The following is a 20,433-nucleotide window of genomic DNA, read 5'->3' as shown; positions in this document are numbered from 1 at the left end:
GCGTGGCAGCATCAAGTTCGCACCCTGTAAGCGGGATGTATATCCGTCAATAGTTTTCATGCAAGTCTTGGGCTCTGATACGCGGAAATAGATACAATTGGAGGTTAGAAGAGTCAAACTATGATTGGCTCAGTGTCTATCTGAAGGATTTGTGGAGTAGTATACGGAGGAAACTCAAAAGTGTAGTTTGGAGGTGGCAGTGCGAACATGCAGTCTGCCTGGGGTGTTTCGTCAACCCCGTTGCAGATCAATCCTTCTCGCTTATAGATAACGCTTTAAACGGTATTATGCCATCATCCCGTGGCGTCAACATGTCTTGATATACCCACCCCTTCGTGGAATGGGGCCTATCTGGGATAGTTCTCTCCGCTCCAGGGGTATCGTCCCCTCCGACCTCAACACCAAATGTTGCCTCTCGTCAATGCACTTCGATCCTTTGAGAAACGAGCCTATCGCTTCCCAAGATATGCTTCCTGATCACACCGCTAGTTTATTTCAGAATAGTGCTTACGAGCGGATGGAGAAAGTTTCAAGTATTGTTCAATGTCAATCGTGGTGGCGTGGTATCATTATCAGTTCGTTCAGTTCGTCTGTCGACAGATAGTTCCTGTTCCCCTTCTTGAATACAGAAAACTTACTTCCTCTCGTGCTTGAACTCTGCGATTCTCCAAGCGCTAACATCATTCCATCTTCAAGACAAACACACATACTCCAGCGCCATGTCAATTCTTGGCCGTATCCACGATCTCTCTCCAGAGACAACCAAAGATCGCCTTATTCTCTTTTTTCTGGTCTATGTCACTTGCTATCTCACTTACTGGACAGGTGTTGTCATCTATCGAATCACCTTCCACCCATTGGCTAAATATCCCGGCCCTTTTCTCTGTCGAACCAGTTGGTTATATCAAACGTACTATGAGGCCTTTTTGAGTGGTAGAATGTTGGAGCGGTTGCCTGCTTTGCATCAGAAATATGGTGAGTACCTATTTGTCTCGATTGAGAAGCACGAATAGAGCTAAGAATTAGGACCTGTCGTTCGTATCAACCCAGGCGAAGTCCACATCAAGGATGCCTCTGTCTTCCATCAGTAAGTGCCAGTCATTGGGACTTCAAGTCCTCTTAGACGTTTGGTCTGACGTTGGTAGGATATACAAACAAAATACCAGATTCACCAAGGATCCAATTGCCTACACCCTTGGAGTTCCCAATGCAATTAGCATGCTGTTTGATATTTCCGAGCACAAGAAGAGACGTGAAACTCTCAACCCATCCTTTTCCAAGCGTAGAATTCTGCTTCTTGAGGATCTGATGTATGAGGAACTTGAAAAGGTTATGTCCCATGCGATGCCTTATATCGAGAGAAAGGAACCTTTACCCATTCAAGATGCTTACTATTGTTTTACCGTAAGTATCCATGACCCTTATCCGATATATGTTGCTTGTCATGGGAGTCTCGCTAACAATTCCTAGGCTGATGTTATCTCTCACTTTACGTTTGGAAAAAGCATTGACCTGATCAGTCAACCTAACTTTTCACGGGAGCGTGTAGAGCAGCTACGCTCCTTTACCAATAGTATTTGGATTCTGATTCACTTCGGTTTCATCCACAAAATCGTTTCAGCGTTGCCTCGAAGAGTCGCTGCCTTTGCCAATGAAGGCTATCAGATGATTGTGTGGGCAAGTAGAATATGGTTCATTAGAAGAAAGCTGCATCGTACTGACCGATCATAGTTCTGCGAGGGCCTTGCCCAAGATGCAGTGAGGAGGCATGAGCATTCTGACGGAAAGCCAAAAGAGCTCGGCGAGGAGACCATCTTTGACCGCCTGCTAGCTGGTAACAATAGCAAAGAGAATGAGGCGGACATGTCTCGCCGCAAACAAGCTCCAAAAATGGCTGCTCAGCAAATTGCAGATGAAAGTGTCGGCCTCCTCATGGCGGGCACTGAGACAACTGCAACCATGCTCGCCTATGGCACCTACTACTTCATGACTTTTCCTGAAGTTCAGGCCAAGATAATGGCAGAATTGGCTACAGTTCAAAGGACTGAGTCTGGTAGATTGCCCATTCAGCAGATTGAGTCTCTCCCCTATTTTGTAAGTTGATATTTCAACGCTGTCTCTTACTTGCTAATCACTTCATAGACTGGGTTTGTGAAGGAAACTTTGCGATTTGCCCATGGAGTGCCTGGAAGACTTACCAGAGTGGTCCCTAGCGGTGGTCTCTATATCCCCTCAATCAACGACTACATTCCTGAGGGATATGTGGTTGGAATGAGCCACATGATGATTCACAATGATCCTGAAATCTTTGAGGCTCCCAATGAGTTCAGACCAGAGCGGTGGATTGGTGAAGAGGGCAAGCAGCTTGATCATTGGTTGCTGACTTTCTCCAAGGGGTCTCGAAATTGTCTGGGAATGAAGTGAGTGCAGTCCAACTCTATCTTTCATCTGCTAATCGTTGTTCTTCAACTATAGCCTGGCATATACGGAGATGCACTTGATGCTTGCCAATGTCTTTACCCGGTTTGACTTGAGTCTTATCCCAGGAACCCATGAAGACATGATTTGGCTGGACCGTGCCATTGTCAGGAACCGTGGAAATCTTCGGGTCATGGCTAAGCTCAAGTCTGTGAAGTAAGATTTGACCGCATCTGATTTATCCGAGATAAATTAGTGGAAAGCCAATGAGGGGCTTGGGATTAGTCTGGTATACATACTTACCCGATACTATCTTTAACTAAGGTGGCTCTTGAAATTACTTTGCGTAGTTACACAATAAGATAAAGAGAGTTGCACTAAGATTGAGTGGTGACACTAGCTTTTGTCTTCAGGTGCCTTGTTCTCGGAACCAGAAGAACCCCAAAGTCTCTTGCAATAGCTTCTGCTTACATTTCAATTCTGTTCTTCCCTCTCATCCCCTAATGATAGCAAGTAGAGTTGTATGTCTGCCGTCCTTGCCGGCCAGGCCCTTAGTCTCACTAAATTCTTACTTAGTAATGCTTGCTCGCGATTGGGACGGACATAAGAACAGACAAGTCAACAGCTTCGTGAGGAATTCCTGCAGGATGAGGTTATTGCCATGATTGGTCCTGAAATGTATACCATGCCCTGCAGCTTACTCCAGTCGGGCAAAAGCATTACAAACCCGTAAGCCGACCGGCCCGAAGCGAGGGGGGCTAGACTAGGCATCCCGCGGAACCTGAGGGACAAGCCGCGATTCTTACATACATGACTGACTGGTTGTGGGTGTGGTGGGGGATCATCAGGACCAATCTAGCCAATGCACTTTGGTGACCTAGTTTTCGGTGGCTGCAGGTGGTCTAACCCCAAGTACAGTCGGACTTCATCACCAGCCTGGACCTCACAATACACTTGAAATTGATGCATCGACAATTAGGATGTTGTCTCGGATGGAATCCTGCCGAGTAAGTTATGCACGAGCACGTAAGAAAATGAGGTGAGTGCAGAAACAACAGTCATGAGTGACGTTTGTTATCAATTGTTGACTAAGGAATAACAACAAACGAAACAGTCAGCGAATAATACAACGAATGCTTAGAGAGGTTGCCACGCTCTGAAAAGCAGAACTCGGCCGACAACTTCCGATTCCACCCGGGCAAAGTTCTCTTTCAAGACCCCAACAAATGCTTCCTGGCTGTCAAGACGATTGTCAAAAATGCCAGTCCAATTGTATACAGCCATAATCAGTTCCCCAAATAGATTATGCTCAACTCCCTTCCCGAGTACAGTCGCACCAAAGAGAACTCCACCATCGTTGAGATAGGCCTTGAGATTCTTGAAAATGCTTGCTTTGTGCCGCGGAGGCCCTGGGAGGCAATGAAGTAGATAGAATATGGAGATAGAGTCAAAACGGGGCAGATTGCCAGGCAGAGGCCGAAGTGCATCAGCTAAAATGGTTTGGGTGATACCTGGACGGCCAATTCTCTTCTTGGCTAGCTCCAAACTGTTCTCATTGAGGTCCACGAGCGTGATTGACTGTGGTGATCCTTCCTGACCTAACTGCTCAAGGGCGGTAGCAGGAAAATAGCCAGTCCCAACACCCACGTCCATGTGCTTTCGACCAAGATTCCCTGTAAAGTATGGTTGAAGAACCGAGGATGTAGGACAACCCCACGCAAAGGAGTTGCTTAACTTGAGAACCCATAGATCGTACAGGTTCAGAGCAAGAGAACTGTAATACTTGGCCCCCATTGTGGTGTCGGGCGCAAGAAGAGGCTGTGCTGAGGAAATGGAGGCAGGGCGAGCAGTTGACATGGTTATAATTGAGACTGAGACAAGATTATTGGATAGTGCGCCTGGTTGTTTCTTTGGGAACTGGAGCACAGAAAGATGCTGGACTTTATCTCATTTATAATCCCATCTTTGGAAATTCCATTGCAGCTCGCGAAATATTTACAGAAGCAGGGTGTCTATTTATAACTCAGGAGTGACATATGACATGGGGCACAAGCTTTGGTTGGTACCTCACCGCATCTTCCTCTCACCAGTTTGCGAGGCAAGCATGCTCTTTCTCCCTTCTCTTCGCCAATTGATGGGATGACGCCAAATATGCTTACTAAACTTCTGAAAGCTACTATCAACGGTCGAATACTGTTGCGGCCGCTCTGTTAATAAGATCGATCGCCGCCGCCCGATAAGTGTCCGTTTCCACATAAGCCAGACCATCCACACGGGGATCCCATACAATCTCCAAAGATCCCTTCTGATAGGTTGGCCATCTTGGAGAATCTGGCAGCTCCAGAGCCCGAGACTTTTTGACTTTGCGCCAATGATTGGGATCCATCTCTCGCACGAAACTGATCCAAGTCATGCCCATGAGCTTGGATAACTGCGTGTAACTGTCTGGTTTGCCTTTGAAAGGCGGAACTGGTGGCATGTAGTAGCCTTGGCCACCGCCCACACGATTCTGTTTGATGAAGGCAATCTCTTGGAAGTGCGTTGAGCCAATCTCGGGGGGCACTCCGGCTGGTACCGCATTGAAGCGGTAGCACCAGGCGGGTAAGCCAGCTTCGGCCCAGGTCTCGCATGTACGACGACGTGGGCCGACGAAGATGGCATCGCCGTAGTATGCAGACGACCGTCTAAACTGATTCCCGAATCGTGGTTCAGGCCGTTGATTGAAGGCCAAAGTTGGGACTCCAGGGATGCCAAGTTCAGGAATATCTGGGTACACCTCGAGGACCTGCTTAGCAAAGTCGATGGGGACTTTGGCAGCGAAGAAAGGAGACTCAAGAAGCTTCCCCGTGCGATGAGAGAAGGAAGTATTGTGGATCAGGTGCATGTAAAAGTCCTCTTCTGTGTCGATTAACCTTGGGCTGAAGATGGATCCTTCATCTGAATTGGCTCCAACAATGATAGGCACTTTGAGGAATGAACCATTCGCAAGCATCTCAGTCGGTCTGGCAGGGATAAACGATCCGTCCACCACTGGATGCCACCTCTGAGTGAGGTCTTCGCTTGAATTGACTGCAGCGTTGAGCTGTGAGAATGGCAAGGCACGCAGACATTGCAGCTTGTCTGGGTCTTCATCACAGCCAGCCAACTTGGCAAGCGAGTCAAAATGCTTTTGTACCGCCGTCATGGGGTAGTAAAATATCGGGCCACCACTTTGCATGATGCCAGCGCGGAAGAGTCCATCATCGCGTCCGTTGTAGGCAAGAATGTGGTTGCCTACCGACGAAGCGCCCGCACTTTCACCCCATAAAGTGACTTTTCGTGGATCTCCTCCAAACGAGGCAATATTCTCTTGAATCCAGTGCAACGCCAACCGCTGGTCGCGTAGTCCCAGATTTGTCTGGCCGCTGGCTTGGACCTCCTTGCCTAAGAGGAAACCCCAAGCACTGAGCCGGTACTGAACTGAAACGCCAATGATGGGTTGTCCAATCTCAACCGATTGCTGGACTATGAAACTGAGATTGTATCTCTTGTCCTGCGTAGCTCCTTGGAAGAAACCGCCTCCGTGCATCCAAAATGCCACGGGGAGTTTCTCACCTTGGTAGCCAGCTGGGCGGATGACGTTGAGATACAGGCAGTCTTCAGATAATTCATTGTAAAACATTGCATCGCCACCATAGCCGACACATGCCGCCGGGTAGGCCTTTGCGTCATGGACACTCTGAAAAGAACTGTTCAGAGGCCTAGGGACACGGAAGCGGAGGTCGCCAACAGGAGGCTGGGCATAAGGAAGCCCAAGGAAGAAGTCTTGGTGGTATTCAGGAGAGTAGATGCCCTCGTATGTACCGTTCTTGACGGTGACCCTTGGACGGGAGCTTGTCTTGCTTCCCGCCAGGCTCCATGCAATGCCAATAGCTAGCACTGTAGTTTTGAACCACATGTTGCTTTACTTCTCTGTGAACAGAACAAAAGTTTGAGTGTGATTGCGTCAAAGAACAGGGAATGGAATTTGACAATGCTTGAGTGAACGATACAGAAGGGGGGAGATTTCACCACAACAAATGCCTGCCTCACTTTCCAATTTAGCTTCGTCACTTCACGCCAAGATATCATCACAAAACCCGAAATAACAGACATGCAGTTCACTATCGTTCATCTCATGCATCGGTAACAGACCCCACAAACACTGTCTCTCTTAGTCGCCAGCAGAGTAAAGTTCTCGTGAGGTAGATAGTGGTTCTCAAACAACCCCAGCACGCTAGGTTCGCTTACACCCTCTGTGGACCGCCCCAGATTATCCCTGCTAGCCCTGTCAGACCGGAAACAACCCCCCTGGCTAGCCTGGCTGCATGCAGATCGCACACTTTCGCTTATGGGGTATCGTGGGGGACAACGATTATGCAACAAAGCCGTTGATCGAAATGCCAGTCTGACAACAGGAGATGCGATACGATCCGCTTCCTCAACTTAGTAATCGCCGTGCTGACAATGCAGATACGAAAAACGTATAGTCACTTGTTCCAGGACAGACTACCTAATGAATTACCAATTCGCTTGGCAGAAATATCTGGCAGGTCAATTCACCTTTCGAAATGCAACGAATGTTTCGTCTGATAGGTACCTAGACTAGTAGACTAGTTCCCTTTTCTCCGACGTTGACTAAATTCTTGGCTCAGTCTGAGATGAGGACTAGGAGCTAATTGCCTATTCTGATAGGTTGGCTCCAAAATGATATCGACGATTAATCGACATGTTAGATTTTACTGCTGGTTGATCCAACTCGCCCACTTTCAGGCTGTTTCAACCTCAAAACTCCCTCCTGAACACATGTAGCCACAAGCTTTCCGTGCTTATCCCAGATCTGCTGCTCAACCAAACATCTTCCTTCTGCTGCCCATGTACTACCTCTCTTGAGGAGTAACCAATCGTCGAGACGCATGCAAGGATCATGAAACCAAATTGTGTGGTTCAATGTAGCTACTGAGGTGATATTCCTTCCATCCTCCCCCACTGCGGTGGGGTTCATGAGTGAAAGACTGGTGAGAGCCCAGGAATCTGTTAGGCAGCCGAGGACAGCCAAGTGGCTTGTTCGGGAGTCGGTCATGTTTCCGTAAGATCTCGTCCAAGAGTAGATTGTGTTTGTAGACGGAGTGGATACCGGATCCTCTATCGATGCTACATCATGCCATAAGAATGGATCAACATCTGGCCGACTTGTGCTTGGCCCTTTGAAAGTAAGGAACCCTGACCGAGCCTGAATAGAGTTTGAGCATGGTCTGTCGGAACAAGGAGGTGATCAAACTTACCATCTCTTGAGAAAAGGCCATCTTGTCTGACTGGGATAATTCGGGGTCCAGAGGGATGGCCCCCAAAGGAGATGGGGATGGGCTAGACTGGTGTACGACAGGATTTACTCGCCCACTTCGCGAGAAAGTGCATTGAGCTGAGAAGAAGATGGTCTCGTTTTGTGTGATTTTGACGTCTCTCGAAGCAGATGACCTGCCATCGGCAGTCCGTGAGACGCGGATGTAGATCGGCTTCTCAGCGTCGGGGGGTGCATGGAAGGAACAATTCATGTGGTGGACAAAGAAATCGGGGGCGACAGTTTGATGAGCCGCTTGAATGGCTTGACCGATCAAGATTCCACCAAACACAGTCCGGCCTCGAGGTGGTTTCCATAGAGGGCTAAGTAAGCGCTGCAGCGTTAGCTACCTGGGTAGGTGTGTTTTTTGTCATGCGCATGTGCTGAGCACGTACTGAGAGTTGGTGAAGATATCTCCCTCGACACACCTCACCAGCAGGGGATTTTCAATGGGAGCGGCCGCAGCATCAATCAGAGGCGGGGGGTACAATGTCGGACTTGCAGCGAATGAAGACATTGCCGGCATACTGAGGCGAAGGAAGGACTTGAGAGATTTACTTGCAGGAACTTTGTTGAAGGATGAAGAGAGAGTGACGTTGATGAGGTAGTGTGAAAGTCGTCGACTGAGGATGGCGGGGTATGGAGTAGGTAGGTAGTTAAGGCGGTAAATTTAAGCGACCGCGGTGGCATGGGTGCATGTGCGTGGGAGTGTCTCATGCATACCTAAATATCAACATATCGCATATTAACTTAGTTAGGGGGTGTTACATAAAATCCGATCAGAGAGCCGGTCTTTCCGGCCCGTTCCTTAGTGCCTGGTCGTAACCACTAGGTATATGCAAGTGAGACAGACACAAGGTGACCCCCATTTTCCCCGCGATAAGCTTACGCCGATCTAACAGTTCCCGTCCCGTCCGCGCCTCACCACGCTTAGTCAACAGATAGTACGTATCAGCATGGGTCTTTGACGACTTCTATCAATTAATTCTAGGTTACGGATAGTAGTCAATCATTTCCCAGTCCCAAGAGACAGTATTCATCATACCAAGCTTCTTACTTTCCCAAACTCCATCCCAAAGCTTACCTAGCACATACCACTTGATATCGTCCACCAGCAACAGAACAATGGCTATCCTGAACACCATCACTGACGTCTTGGGCCCTCTGCCCGAGACTTTCCAAGGCCGTTTGGTGGCTTTGGTTGTTGCCTACACTGGCTTTTCACTCCTGTACATGTTATTCCTGGTCATTTACCGATTGACCTTCCATCCTCTGGCTCCCTTTCCGGGGCCTTTTCTCTGCCGTATCTCGTGGCTATATCAGATGTATTTTGAAGCCATCAGGGGAGGGAAGATGCTAGAGAGGCTTCCAGGTCTTCACGAAAAATATGGTAAGATTGGGCCCTCTGAGAGTTTGGCTCGCACAAAACCGATTCTAACAGGAGTATAGGTCCTATCGTGAGAATCAACCCCAACGAGGTACACATCAAAGATCCTCAAGTCTTTCATGAGTAAGTATCAGAGGTTCACACATATCTGACTTTTCTGTTAACCTCGCGGCGTAGAATCTACGGCCAGAAGACAAAGTTTACAAAGGACCCCTTTGCCTACTCATTTGGCGTGCCAACTGCTATTAACGTGCTGCTGGACCCCATTGTTCACCGCCAGAGGCGCGAGATGCTCAACCCATCTTTCTCCAAGCGCCGTATTAACATGTTGGAAGATCTCATGTACGAGGAACTTGGCAGAGTATTTGAAAAGATCACCGAGTTTGTGAACCAAGGAAAAGTCATCCCAATTCAGGAGGCTTACTACTGCTATGCTGTAAGGACCGGTCCAATTCTTGCTTTTCCTTCAACCACACTTACAGTTTCTTAGGGAGATATCATCTCAAGAGTCATTTTTGGAAAGTGTCTCAATTTGATTGAGATGCCAGACTTTGCTACGGATAAAATCGAGGAGATCCGTGGCTTCACCAAGGGAGTCTGGATTTCCATTCATTTTGGCGCCATTCGTAACTTGATGATGAATATGCCTCAATGGCTTGTTAGGATGATGAACGAGTCTTGGGTGGGAATAATTGACGTGAGTAACTAGCTCGAGTGGGTGGCAGTACCCATACTAATCCAAACTCATAGTTCACTGAAGCAGAAGCATCTCAGGCCATAACGGACTACCACATGGAGGGCCGTGAGCCGAAGTCAGCAAAAGATGAGACAATATTTGACCGTCTCCTTGATGCAAATCAAAAGAGCGAGAAAGAAAGAGGCATCAAGTCGAAATTTGGTCTCAAGGAACTAACTGATGAAGGCGTCTCACTACTGATTGCCGGCCTCGAGACGACTGCCACTACAATCACATATGCCACTTATTACTTTCACAAATATCCACATGTACAGTCTCGCATCATGGCCGAGTTGAATAGCATCAAATTGGATGAGAATGGGCGCATGCCAATTCAGCAGATCGAAGCGCAGCCATACTTTGTGAGTTTGATTGCCCTTTAACAATTTCATAGCAGACTAATTTATATGTAGGTGGGCTTCATCAAAGAGACGCTTCGCTTTTCTCATGGCATTCCCGGTCGATTGACCCGGGTTGTCCCTCGCGGTGGTTTAACTGTGCCTTCTGCTGGCAAGACCATTCCTGCTGGTTCAGTCGTCGGAATGAGTCACCTCATGATTCACATGGATCCAGATCTATTTGATTCTCCCCAGGAGTTCAAGCCTGAGCGTTGGCTCGAGGACGGAGGATTAGATCACTGGCTTGTCTCATTTTCCAAGGGTACTCGGGACTGCATCGGGAAAAAGTAAGTATCACCATCCGAGGCCTGATGACATAGAAGCTGATATATTTAGCCTTGCGTTCACGGAGATGCATCTAATCCTTGCCAACATTTTCACGACCTATGATATTGAGCTATGTCCTGGTAGTGATGAGGCCATGGTAATGACCGATCGTGCTATTGCGCGGCCTACGAGCAACTTGAGAGTCACGGCTAAGTTGAAGGCACGAACTGTATGAATAAATGCCTGTCCGTGGCATCAGCAACATTGGCTTATGTGAAATATTATGCCGGTAGCTCATCAAGCCGTTACAATGTATTTGATGGATATTCAGGCTCAATTACCATGTCAAATAGAAGTTCGATCCAGGAGCCAATCATGAGCTAACTATATGACCATCTCTAAAATTTTGTTTGCTTTTATTTGTCTTGTGCGTGGCCACAGTAGCGAGAGAATATTTCGTGATTAGCAGATAGACTCAGACGGTATGACTATCCCTCTACAAGAAGAATGACATGGGTTTCTAGAAAATGTGTCTGTCTAGCATGAATGCGTGAGCGTTGCGGTCTGTTGAGGTTCGGAAAACAAACCGGCAGGACGATGGCGTTTCTCACGTCAGCCCGACTCGAGCGTATTCCTCCTTCTGGTGACGTATCAAAACAATGTTTATTGAAAAGTTCCTGCAACTGTGACGTTATTAAAATGGTCCTCTGACTGGCCAGCTAAAGCTACCCCCCAACCCCACCAGTTGCAGAGCCTCCATCGATCTATGCACCTAGCCCCTAGTCCATCCCTTAATTCCGAGGTGGATGCAACCATCATGCAAAGTGTAAGCCGAAAATGTCCTTCCGTAGGATCATGGACCATGTCCGATGTCAACTAAAGCAACAAAAGGTTAGAGTGAAGGGCGGTACTTTGCGAAATTCGCGCACAAGATGCGGTCCTAGCTTATCACCGATTCACCCCCATGTCGACCATGGTTGGAGGAACTAGTGTTGCCGCCCGAGCTTAGTGCAAACTATTCTCATCCTTTCACTGGCTGAGACATGTCTGGATAGACTGATAACGACCTGCCTTCCTGGCTGTAGGCAGTCAAGAACCCCATGGGGTAAACGGGGCGCAGTATCTGTCGTACAGACACTCCTTGGATTGGATTCATGAGATAACTAGTGTCGAGCTGCCTGCTTACAACGGCTGCCGGTAACTTATCCGGGTTGATCAGTCGCCTTCTTTTACTATCCATAGAGATATGGCAACTCGCTTACAATCAAGACTGCCGTCCTCATATCAGACACGGCATACACCGATACTCGTATAGTTGCAGCGGAACACGTCAGCACCTAGTGGAACTTCTGTAAGATTCCAAAGCCTCGAACATCTCCCTCAACTTGAAGTGTGATGATCTGCTGTTTCGCGGGCGTCGGACGTCCGTCTCCTCACCGGCAAGTAGGCGCGTTGATCCTGCTGAAGGGGTCCGGTGATGGTTGCTTGGTGTGGCCAGTAACTCAACAATCTTCGAGTTTACGGGGTCTAGAGATTCCCCCGCTCTCTCAGGTTTGTTGAAGCGCCCAAATCAAGTTTGGGCTCTACATCTATCCTCTCCGCACCTTATAGGATTCCTTTTCCCTTCACCTTTCCCAAGAGCAAGCACAAAGATAAAGACTCGAGCTATACTATATAACTTAGTGGCTCAACTTCTATCTGCCTTATCTATACCCACACGAAGACACATCACTATCCTTCAACTTGTTTATCTGGCTTTTAAAATTCGCCATGGATAGCAAAGATATCATCAATCCCATCAACGGGACTTTTCTCCCTCATCTCTTACTACCCCTGAGTCAACTTCTGGCATTGACTTTACCACCGTTCAAACTGCGGAAACACATTTTTGTCCCTATCATTGCTGGCCTCCTGGGTGCCACATACACTACACACTTTGCCAATACAGCCGCAGGGCGCGCACTTGCTGGTGCTCACTGGACTGTTGCTCTCGGGACCTTGGAGAAACTTCTCTTTGGAGTCCCAGAAAAAGACTATTGGCGTAATGGTAAGCCTCGTCAAGAGGCTATGGCCATGTCCTTTGGTTTCGCAAAATTCCGTTGGGCCCTGTCGCTACTCGCGACCCAGCGAGGCATTGGCTGGAATTTCCAAGTTAAGGGTGTTCCCTCGATGAAAGCACCTGAGAGCAAATGGCCTTTCTTGGCATATCAGTTTCAGAAATGGGCCAAGAGCTACATCCTTTCTGACTTGCTCTACACGTATTTTGACACATATCACCACTATGAAGGAATTAACATGGCCTTCATGGATCTCAGAGCCCGCACATGGTCAGGTTCTTTTCTTAATGCCTTTTGCGCTGGAGCCAAATTGTACTTCCCCATTCAAATGCACTATTGTTTTGCCTCAATTGTCTCTGTGTTATTGGGCATCTGTGAGCCAAAGGCGAGTTCTCCTGATGATTGCCGTTGAGAGTGATAAATATGCTAATAGCCAATGCAGGACTGGCCTCCGGCGTTTGGAGACATCAGCAAAGCCACAAGCGTGCGCAAGTTCTGGGGCTCCTTTTGGCATCAGTTTATCAGAAAGGTAAGTTTCCTGCGCCGGCAATGAGCGAACCGCACTAACGGTCTTTTCTCAAGATCTTCGCCGGGTACAGCGACTTTCTTGCTAGGTTCCTAAACCTGAGACCTGGAACCAATTTCAACTCTTATTTCAAGCTCTATGTGTCATTCGCTATCAGCGGCATCACACACGGTCTAATGACTTATACGATGCCTGCCAATCGCTTCCATAGCTTCAACGATCGTTTCTTATCTGTTTTTACCTGTTTTGTTGGCAACGCTATGGCTATTCACTTTGAAGATATCGTTATCAATATCTACGGTAGACTCGGCGGTACCAAGAAGGTTGACAAGTTGTGGAAACGACTTGTGGGTTATACCTGGGTCATTTTGTGGTTCTGGTTCACTTGTCATTGGGGTGCTAATGCATATTTGAAGATGGGGATGACCAGTATCCCAGATATGGCATTCCCTTTTGTAGGGGATTTGATTCACAAAGTAGGACCCAATGTGTTGTCGGATAAGACAATGGCCACTGTGGTCAACCAGGTGAACCAACTTGGGTTGAATAGCTCAGCTAGAGTGTGAAAGTATGGGGAAACTGGAAACATACACCTGCTTAGACATGCCTCTAAGTCCTGAATTAGATAGAAGATGGTTCTACATAGCTCTGTACTCACATGACTTTGCCTACACACGGTTTTCACAGATCAGAATCCTGGAAGGCGTTAATATCCACGAGTTCCGTAATTGTCAACACTGAATATCCTCAATTAAGCCCAATAAGATCGATAAAGTGACTGGGCTTCGTATGCTTGGCTGGCAAAGCCATAAAGTAGTGCTTCACGTGAGAGCTTACTGCTCCTTGCTCATATTCCTACATAAGTCGGCTTACTTCCTTTCCCTTTTCCCCTGCTTCTGTTCTTCTCAAGTACCAATCACTCTTATTACAGTAACAGCCACCTATTCCCATCCACTCTGCCCAAAACTCACCATGTCAGACACAGTTATATCACTTGTTGACTCTTCTATTTACATGCTTCATGCCGCGATCCACCATCCCTATCGTCTGGCTCTGTATATCATTGTTATTTACTTTACTCGTCGCATCCTCAATCGACTTCTGGTGCCTCCACCAATTTCTGTTGCGCCACGTATTCCCACGTATCTACCCTTCGGAATCGACTTTATCGTCTGGTCCTCATACTACAACTCAACGAACCAAGACCTTAAGTTATGGTCAATGATCTTCCGTCGTTACGGGCGAGGAACGGCGCCATATACTGCTGAGGTTGTTCTTGGTGGTGACCGTGTTATCTTCACCGCAGATCATGAGAATATCAAAGCTGTCCTGGCCACCAAATTCTCTGACTATGGTAAAGGACCAAAGTTTTATCACGACTGGAAGGAATTCCTAGGAGATTCCATCTTTGCGACTGATGGTAGGTCACTGCGTCTATTGCGACAACGACGGCTGCTGACCTAACTGTACAGGCCGACTTTGGCAAGATGCTCGAGGGTTGATCAAACCCTTGTTTCTGCGTCAGCGCATTGAAGACTTGGCTGTCTTTGAGAAGCACACAGTTAAATTGACTAGAATGCTCCAAGGTCCCGAGGGTCAACCTATTGGCGTGGATGTGAAAGATCTTTTCTTCCGCTTTACCCTCGACGTAGCCACGGACTTTCTGTTTGGGCAAGCTATAAACAGCTTGGATAACCCCAGAGAACAAGTACGTGAATGTGCACTGATGAGTCTCGAACCTCTGCTGATGCGAGATTTCTTTGAATAAAGTTTGCGGTAGCTTTCGCAGAGATACAAAGGGTGCAGCGTCTCATCACCGTTTCTGGGCAAGTTACCTTTCCTCGACCCATTCCCCTTCGTTGAATATCATTTAACCATGAGTATATCAGACCTCTCCAATCGTTCGTATCGTTGAAGTCATATCATTCCAGCCTCAACACTATTAACAAGTTCATGGAAGTTTTTATCTCTGAAACATTGTCCCTCGAGCGCGACGAGCTAGAAAAGCTCACGAAATCTGATCGCGGCTACACGTTCCTCAGTGCTCTGGCTTTATACACACGAGATGCTAAACAGATACGGGATCAACTTGTAGCTGTACTTCTCGCTGGTCGAGATACAACGGCAGCCACTCTTTCATGGGTGCTACATGAGCTTTCAGGCCATCCGGACATGGTTCGTCGCCTTCGCCAGGAAATTGCTCAACATGTCAAGCCTGGCCAGAATCCGTCGTTTGCAGAGTTGAAAGCAATGAAATATCTTCAGGCTATCCTCAATGAGACCCTTCGCATGTACCCAGCCATTCCTTTCAACATGCGAATCGCCCTGGACGACACATCGCTGCCTCGTGGTGGAGGGTCAGATGGCAATCAATTCATCTCAGTGAAGAAGGATACAATCATTGCATATACGCCACTTGTGATGATGAGGAGAAACGACCTCTATCCAGCCACATATAACAATGGAGACAAGTTTCCGGATCCCAATACTTTTGATCCAGAGCGTTGGTTGCACCCTTCAGTATTACACACTTCTGAGAAGGGCGCGGACGCATCGGAGACGAAGGCCAGCGGCGTCAACAACAAAGAATGGTCACCTCGTCCTTGGACCTACATTCCTTTCAATGGTGGTCCTAGAATCTGCCTTGGGCAGCAGTTTGCTCTCACAGAGATGGGTTATACGCTTGTGCGCATCTTTCAACAATTTGCGCGAGTTGAGCGACGCATGGAACCGGATGAGATGGGTATCCTGTCAGCGAATATTGTTCTCACGCCAAAGAATGGAGTCAGAGTTGCCTTTTTCAAGGAGGAAGAAGACTGACCAGCTGGAAAGCGGATAGGATGGCAGTATCTTTAGTTCTTGGTGAAAGAAAGAATAAAAAGATGACTAAATTCTCCAAATAGTCCCAAGTCCGCTCTCATTCTAGTTCAAGTTAACTATATTTATTTAGAGGCGCAGCATAGTACAGGGAGCCTGTTCAAGTATGATAGATCCCCCACCGAACTGGCTGGTTCTTGACAGTGCCATTACAGCTCAAGTCACCATTAGCACCGATCTTCCCGCCTTGGCCGTATATATTTCTCGACGACAGTGTTGATCATTCCGATGACATCCTGTCCACCGAAGTTGAGATCGGCGTTCACAGTGACCGCGGTAGCCTCAATTCCGAATGCACAGGTACCCAAGGTCAAAATTTCACGATGCGGCTTCCAAACAACGAGATGTTTCCACCAGGTGCCAGCATCTCCCTCAATATTCTTGATAATGGTTTGGCAACCATTAACTAAAGGAGATGCGTCACTTGTTTCGTTGTCAAAGGTTGAATCGCCGCATTCCTTCTTACATGGGGGGGATGTCGCATGGGTAGAAGGTGCCTGAGCCCTTGGTTGCTGTACCGTGTTCCGGGGCTGCATAGAGGAAGACGCACAACTCCAGGGGTCATGACGTTCATATCGATAAGCCCTGCTAAATAGCTCTTGTATGTCAGTCAGTATAAGTTTAGGAGAGTATACGCATGATCCCGAGTTAAAACAGCTGGTATTCATGAGCGTTAATTAAACCGACTCAGCTCTCCAATATTCCCGGTGCGGCCTGGCTGAGACTGAGCGTGAGAGTGTTGAAGACAGACAACGCTTTTCACTTGCTTTTTACAGTCTTATTAAATAAATCAGTTTGTCAAGCTCAAATAGAAGTGCATAATTATTATATTCTTACTACAAGTTCACTCATTTAGCTGAATGAATTTGTAAAACCCCTGATTGGCCCCTCACCGAAGTGACCATAGCTCTCTACTCACCTCACACCGAGAACAAAGACCCCCAGTTTCAAGACAGCTCCCTTCCCAACTTCAACCCGAGTCTGCCAAACTCCACGACCTTCCACTGTCATGGCGCTCGTGATACCTTACACGTACATTCAATGTCCGTGTTCCGACAACTCTCCCCCCGATCTCCCCCAAGCGCGTCAATCACAATCCTCCGACGAACGTACCTTTGACCCCCGCGATCCTCGCTCAAACTACAGCCTCTACCCTCTCGAGTACCTCCTTTACTGCGAAGACTGCCAGCAAATACGATGTCCGCGATGTGTGAACGAGGAGGTTGTCACATATTACTGCCCAAACTGTCTGTTTGAGGTCCCCAGCAGTAACTTGCGCAGCGACGGGAATAGGTAAATAACACAAAGAGGTGGTCCAGACCAAGCCTGACTTGCGCCTCCTAGATGTACCCGAAGCTGTTTCCAATGTCCCGTGTGTATTGGCCCTGTCCAGGTTATGGAAACACCCGTGGAGAGAGACCAGTCACACCCTGGCGCCGACATCCCAGGACCTCAATATGCACTGTATTGCCAGTACTGCAACTGGTCCTCCACCGAGATTGGCATCAAGTTTGACAAACCCAACGGCATTCACTCGCAGCTCTTAAAGATCAATAATGGAGGAGATCTCAAGCTCACAGCGAAGGAACTCAAGGAGCGTCGCAAGGAGAACCCAGATGAGCCACCTCTTGCCGATAGCGATGTCGATACAGACCTTCAATATGCCAATTTGAAGTCATTCTACCAGTCGCAGCTTGCAGACACAAATGCTGCCGCCAGCGGTATATCTCCGCTTAACGACACTACTGGCTATGGATCACCTGCAGCGTCGTTGTCTCGTATCATGGCTATGTACACTGGTCACGGACATGCCCGCAAGCGCAATGGTCCTTCGGATGTGATGCGTGAAGCTCTCTCGGCAGAAGAAGGTCTCAAGTTGGCTGATTTGGATGAATCAGCTCAGATCAAGAAACTGCACCAAGAAGGGTGGGATGCTACGGCTACCAAACAGCAAAACCTAGAACAAGCAGAGGCTCAGAGATTCCAAGATGGTCTACGGCCCATACCGCATCTTCTCAGAACGAAGCGGTCTAAGCGTTGCTCTGTGTGCCGGCATATTATTTCCAAGCCAGAAAACAAGGTCACGTCGACACGCTTCAAAATCAGGCTTGTCGCAAAGGCGTATATCCCTACGATCACCATCAAGCCTCTCAACCCCACCGTTGGAATAGTCCCTACGACGCAGCGTCCTCAAATTCTAGAAGAGCGACCGCTCAAGCCCCTCACCCCGCATCATTACATTATAACCTTCAAGAACCCTTTGTTCGATGGAATCAAGGTCACACTTGCTACGCCGAATAGTACGCCTGGCAGATTCTCCAGCAAAGTAACTATTCTGTGTCCTCAATTTGATATTGATGCAAACACAGATATGTGGGACGATGCTCTGAAGGACGATGACAGAGACAAGAAGCGAAAAGGTGAAGAGAGCAGTGGTCAGCCTGAAGCCGGTAAGATTTGGGAGCGCGGGCGCAACTGGGTCAGCATCATCTTGGAAGTGGTTCCCGCTTCACTACGACTTGACGGTCAGAAGGACAAGAGTCCACTGAAGGAGGATGAGGATATTCTAGAAATACCCATGTTTGTGAGAATGGAGTGGGAGCCTGATTCCCAACAAGACGTCGGTGCAGTATCCGCAAAGGAAAAGGATGCTCAGGAGAGGAGGGAGCTGGCTTATTGGTGTGTGCTTGGAGTTGGCCGCATCAGTCACGATTGAACATAGAAAAGGCATGCACATGAGACATAGATCTAGATACCCAGTAATTGGACGAAGTGAAGACATGGACGGGAAGAAGTGTTTAAGTTGTCTTGTCAAATCATACGCAGCTTGCTTGTACCATTTATCAAGCTACTTTCTTTAAGACGCCAAGCCCCTTTTTTGAACAACCAACCATTTGTGAAAAAACACTCCCAGCCCGAATCAGGGAAAAATAGTCATTTCTTCTATTTCATCTCGAAAGACAACACAGACTTAGTAGTCGGCGGGACCGCTCTGAGGGAACTCGAAGTGGACGTTGCGGCCTGTCAAACGGCGGTAGACCTCAGAGTAGGTGTCGAGGCGGTAGTCAACACCACCACGCTCCTTCTCGTCGAGGATGACCTTGAGGGTCTTGGAGCCGTCCTCCTTGGTGCGGACACGCTTGCCGACGATCTCGACGGGGTAGGTGAGATCCTCGAGGATGGCGTCGTGGACGGCAGTGAGGGTTCGCGAACGGGGGCGCTTCTGCTTCTGGGTGTTGCGGGAGCGGGCGGATCGCTTGGGGCGGGGCAAGATGCGGCGAGAAGCGAGGATCAGGACATGGCGGTCGGAGAACTTCTTCTCGAGCTCACGGGTGAGACTGAGGAGTATGAGTATTGAGTTGAGAGAGATCAAGAATGGGGGGTTATCTTACCGCTGCTGGACGCGGTGGAAGCCCTGCAGGGAAGGGACGGGGACAAAGATGACAATAGCCTTCTTGCCGTGGCCAACCTCGATCTAGTCAAGATCCCAAGTCAGCATGCGAGCTCCAGGACGAAACCTTGGACCGCTTCCCGTCCTGTTCCACAGAAGTCAATGATACTCCGGCTGGCACATCCTCCGCCCCGACGACATGTGTTAAGCGCAGCATCAAGTCAATTATCTCTCGAATATCGACGGGAAAAAGTGCGCGGTCGGGAGACGGAGAGAGGCCAATGCTAGGAACAGTGCAATTTCTCTCATGTGGGAACAGGATTTCTCGAAACGAGTACACAAGTTCGGAATTCTTTTCATGGTATTCTCACCTCACGGGCAGAGACGATCTGCAGAGGTCGCAGGGCAACCTTGAGGTCGGAGGTGTTGGACTCGAGGTCGAAGAGAGCCTGAGCGATGCTGGTCTCAAGCTCGGAGGGGTTCTGCCTCGAGGGGCTGTTGGGAGCGATCTTGTTAAGGGCCTGGGCGCTCATTTTGACGGCTGGTTCGACTACGTGGGATTGACGACGACGAAGTTGATGGTGTTTCGCGGGTCGTTGGGAATTTTTGATAGTAGCCAATTTCGAAAAAGTCGCTAAATTGGGGTTTTCAACCCTCGCTCGATTGTGGGCGGTCCGTGCGTCGGTGAGGATTGGATGCCTGAGGCTTCAGGTGGGTATACCGAGACTCACCTTGAAGTCAGTGGGTCTGGTCACCAATCGCCCAGAAGGGAAATCAACTTGACTTACACAGCATCCCGTGTTTCGTGGTTTGATGCAATGAAAAGAAAGCAATCAAGTCAAGAGTTACACAGCACTTCAGAAGCATCCACTTATGAATATGCATGATTTCAAATCAACTCTGCTTGAATCTAAGACACGAAGCCGTGTAACTACTGCAGCTCAACCACTTCAATGGTGGAAAACAGCCCCGAGACGTCCGATGATGAAACAATGCATCATTTACAACATTTCGTAT

At 48.3% G+C, this 20,433-nt stretch overlaps 9 protein-coding genes across 9 annotated transcripts; 5 read left to right on the top strand and 4 right to left on the bottom strand.

The window, feature by feature from the left end:
• Positions 1-938: 938 nt before the first annotated feature.
• Positions 939-2,638, top strand: J7337_002239 (uncharacterized protein; the record flags this gene model as incomplete). The annotated part of the gene is made up of 7 exons (XM_044819971.1): positions 939-975; positions 1,027-1,087; positions 1,167-1,404; positions 1,471-1,671; positions 1,732-2,094; positions 2,143-2,420; positions 2,476-2,638. 7 exons carry the CDS (start codon positions 939-941, stop codon positions 2,636-2,638), a joined length of 1,341 nt encoding a protein of 446 aa, XP_044684271.1.
• Positions 2,639-3,555: 917 nt separating this feature from the next.
• Positions 3,556-4,275, bottom strand: J7337_002238 (uncharacterized protein; the record flags this gene model as incomplete). The annotated part of the gene is made up of 1 exon (XM_044819970.1): positions 3,556-4,275. The coding sequence occupies one exon, from the start codon at positions 4,273-4,275 to the stop codon at positions 3,556-3,558; it is 720 nt and encodes a 239-aa protein (XP_044684270.1).
• Positions 4,276-4,597: 322 nt separating this feature from the next.
• Positions 4,598-6,355, bottom strand: J7337_002237 (uncharacterized protein; the record flags this gene model as incomplete). The annotated part of the gene is made up of 1 exon (XM_044819969.1): positions 4,598-6,355. The coding sequence occupies one exon, from the start codon at positions 6,353-6,355 to the stop codon at positions 4,598-4,600; it is 1,758 nt and encodes a 585-aa protein (XP_044684269.1).
• A 1,258-nt stretch (positions 6,356-7,613) lies between these two features.
• J7337_002236 (uncharacterized protein) lies at positions 7,614-8,294 on the bottom strand (the record flags this gene model as incomplete). Its single annotated transcript, XM_044819968.1, has 2 exons — positions 7,614-8,100; positions 8,173-8,294. The coding sequence occupies 2 exons, from the start codon at positions 8,292-8,294 to the stop codon at positions 7,614-7,616; spliced, it is 609 nt and encodes a 202-aa protein (XP_044684268.1).
• A 608-nt stretch (positions 8,295-8,902) lies between these two features.
• Positions 8,903-10,800, top strand: J7337_002235 (uncharacterized protein; the record flags this gene model as incomplete). The annotated part of the gene is made up of 7 exons (XM_044819967.1): positions 8,903-9,167; positions 9,227-9,287; positions 9,342-9,600; positions 9,655-9,861; positions 9,915-10,262; positions 10,314-10,585; positions 10,635-10,800. 7 exons carry the CDS (start codon positions 8,903-8,905, stop codon positions 10,798-10,800), a joined length of 1,578 nt encoding a protein of 525 aa, XP_044684267.1.
• Positions 10,801-12,335: 1,535 nt separating this feature from the next.
• Positions 12,336-13,034, top strand: J7337_002234 (uncharacterized protein; the record flags this gene model as incomplete). The annotated part of the gene is made up of 1 exon (XM_044819966.1): positions 12,336-13,034. One exon carries the CDS (start codon positions 12,336-12,338, stop codon positions 13,032-13,034), a length of 699 nt encoding a protein of 232 aa, XP_044684266.1.
• A 1,086-nt stretch (positions 13,035-14,120) lies between these two features.
• J7337_002233 (uncharacterized protein) lies at positions 14,121-15,968 on the top strand (the record flags this gene model as incomplete). Its single annotated transcript, XM_044819965.1, has 3 exons — positions 14,121-14,568; positions 14,621-14,856; positions 15,099-15,968. The coding sequence occupies 3 exons, from the start codon at positions 14,121-14,123 to the stop codon at positions 15,966-15,968; spliced, it is 1,554 nt and encodes a 517-aa protein (XP_044684265.1).
• Positions 15,969-17,034: 1,066 nt separating this feature from the next.
• On the top strand, positions 17,035-18,741 carry J7337_002232 (uncharacterized protein; the record flags this gene model as incomplete). The annotated part of the gene is made up of 2 exons (XM_044819964.1): positions 17,035-17,318; positions 17,370-18,741. 2 exons carry the CDS (start codon positions 17,035-17,037, stop codon positions 18,739-18,741), a joined length of 1,656 nt encoding a protein of 551 aa, XP_044684264.1.
• Positions 18,742-18,996: 255 nt separating this feature from the next.
• On the bottom strand, positions 18,997-19,949 carry CRP15 (40S ribosomal protein S7; the record flags this gene model as incomplete). Its single annotated transcript, XM_044819963.1, has 3 exons — positions 18,997-19,363; positions 19,418-19,500; positions 19,788-19,949. 3 exons carry the CDS (start codon positions 19,947-19,949, stop codon positions 18,997-18,999), a joined length of 612 nt encoding a protein of 203 aa, XP_044684263.1.
• Between the last annotated feature and the right edge of the window lie 484 nt (positions 19,950-20,433).

Source organism: Fusarium musae, chromosome 2, assembly GCF_019915245.1.
Source record: "Fusarium musae strain F31 chromosome 2, whole genome shotgun sequence".
In the NCBI taxonomy this organism is placed as follows: Eukaryota; Fungi; Ascomycota; class Sordariomycetes; order Hypocreales; family Nectriaceae; genus Fusarium; species Fusarium musae.
This window is presented reverse-complemented; position numbering and strand designations above follow the sequence as displayed.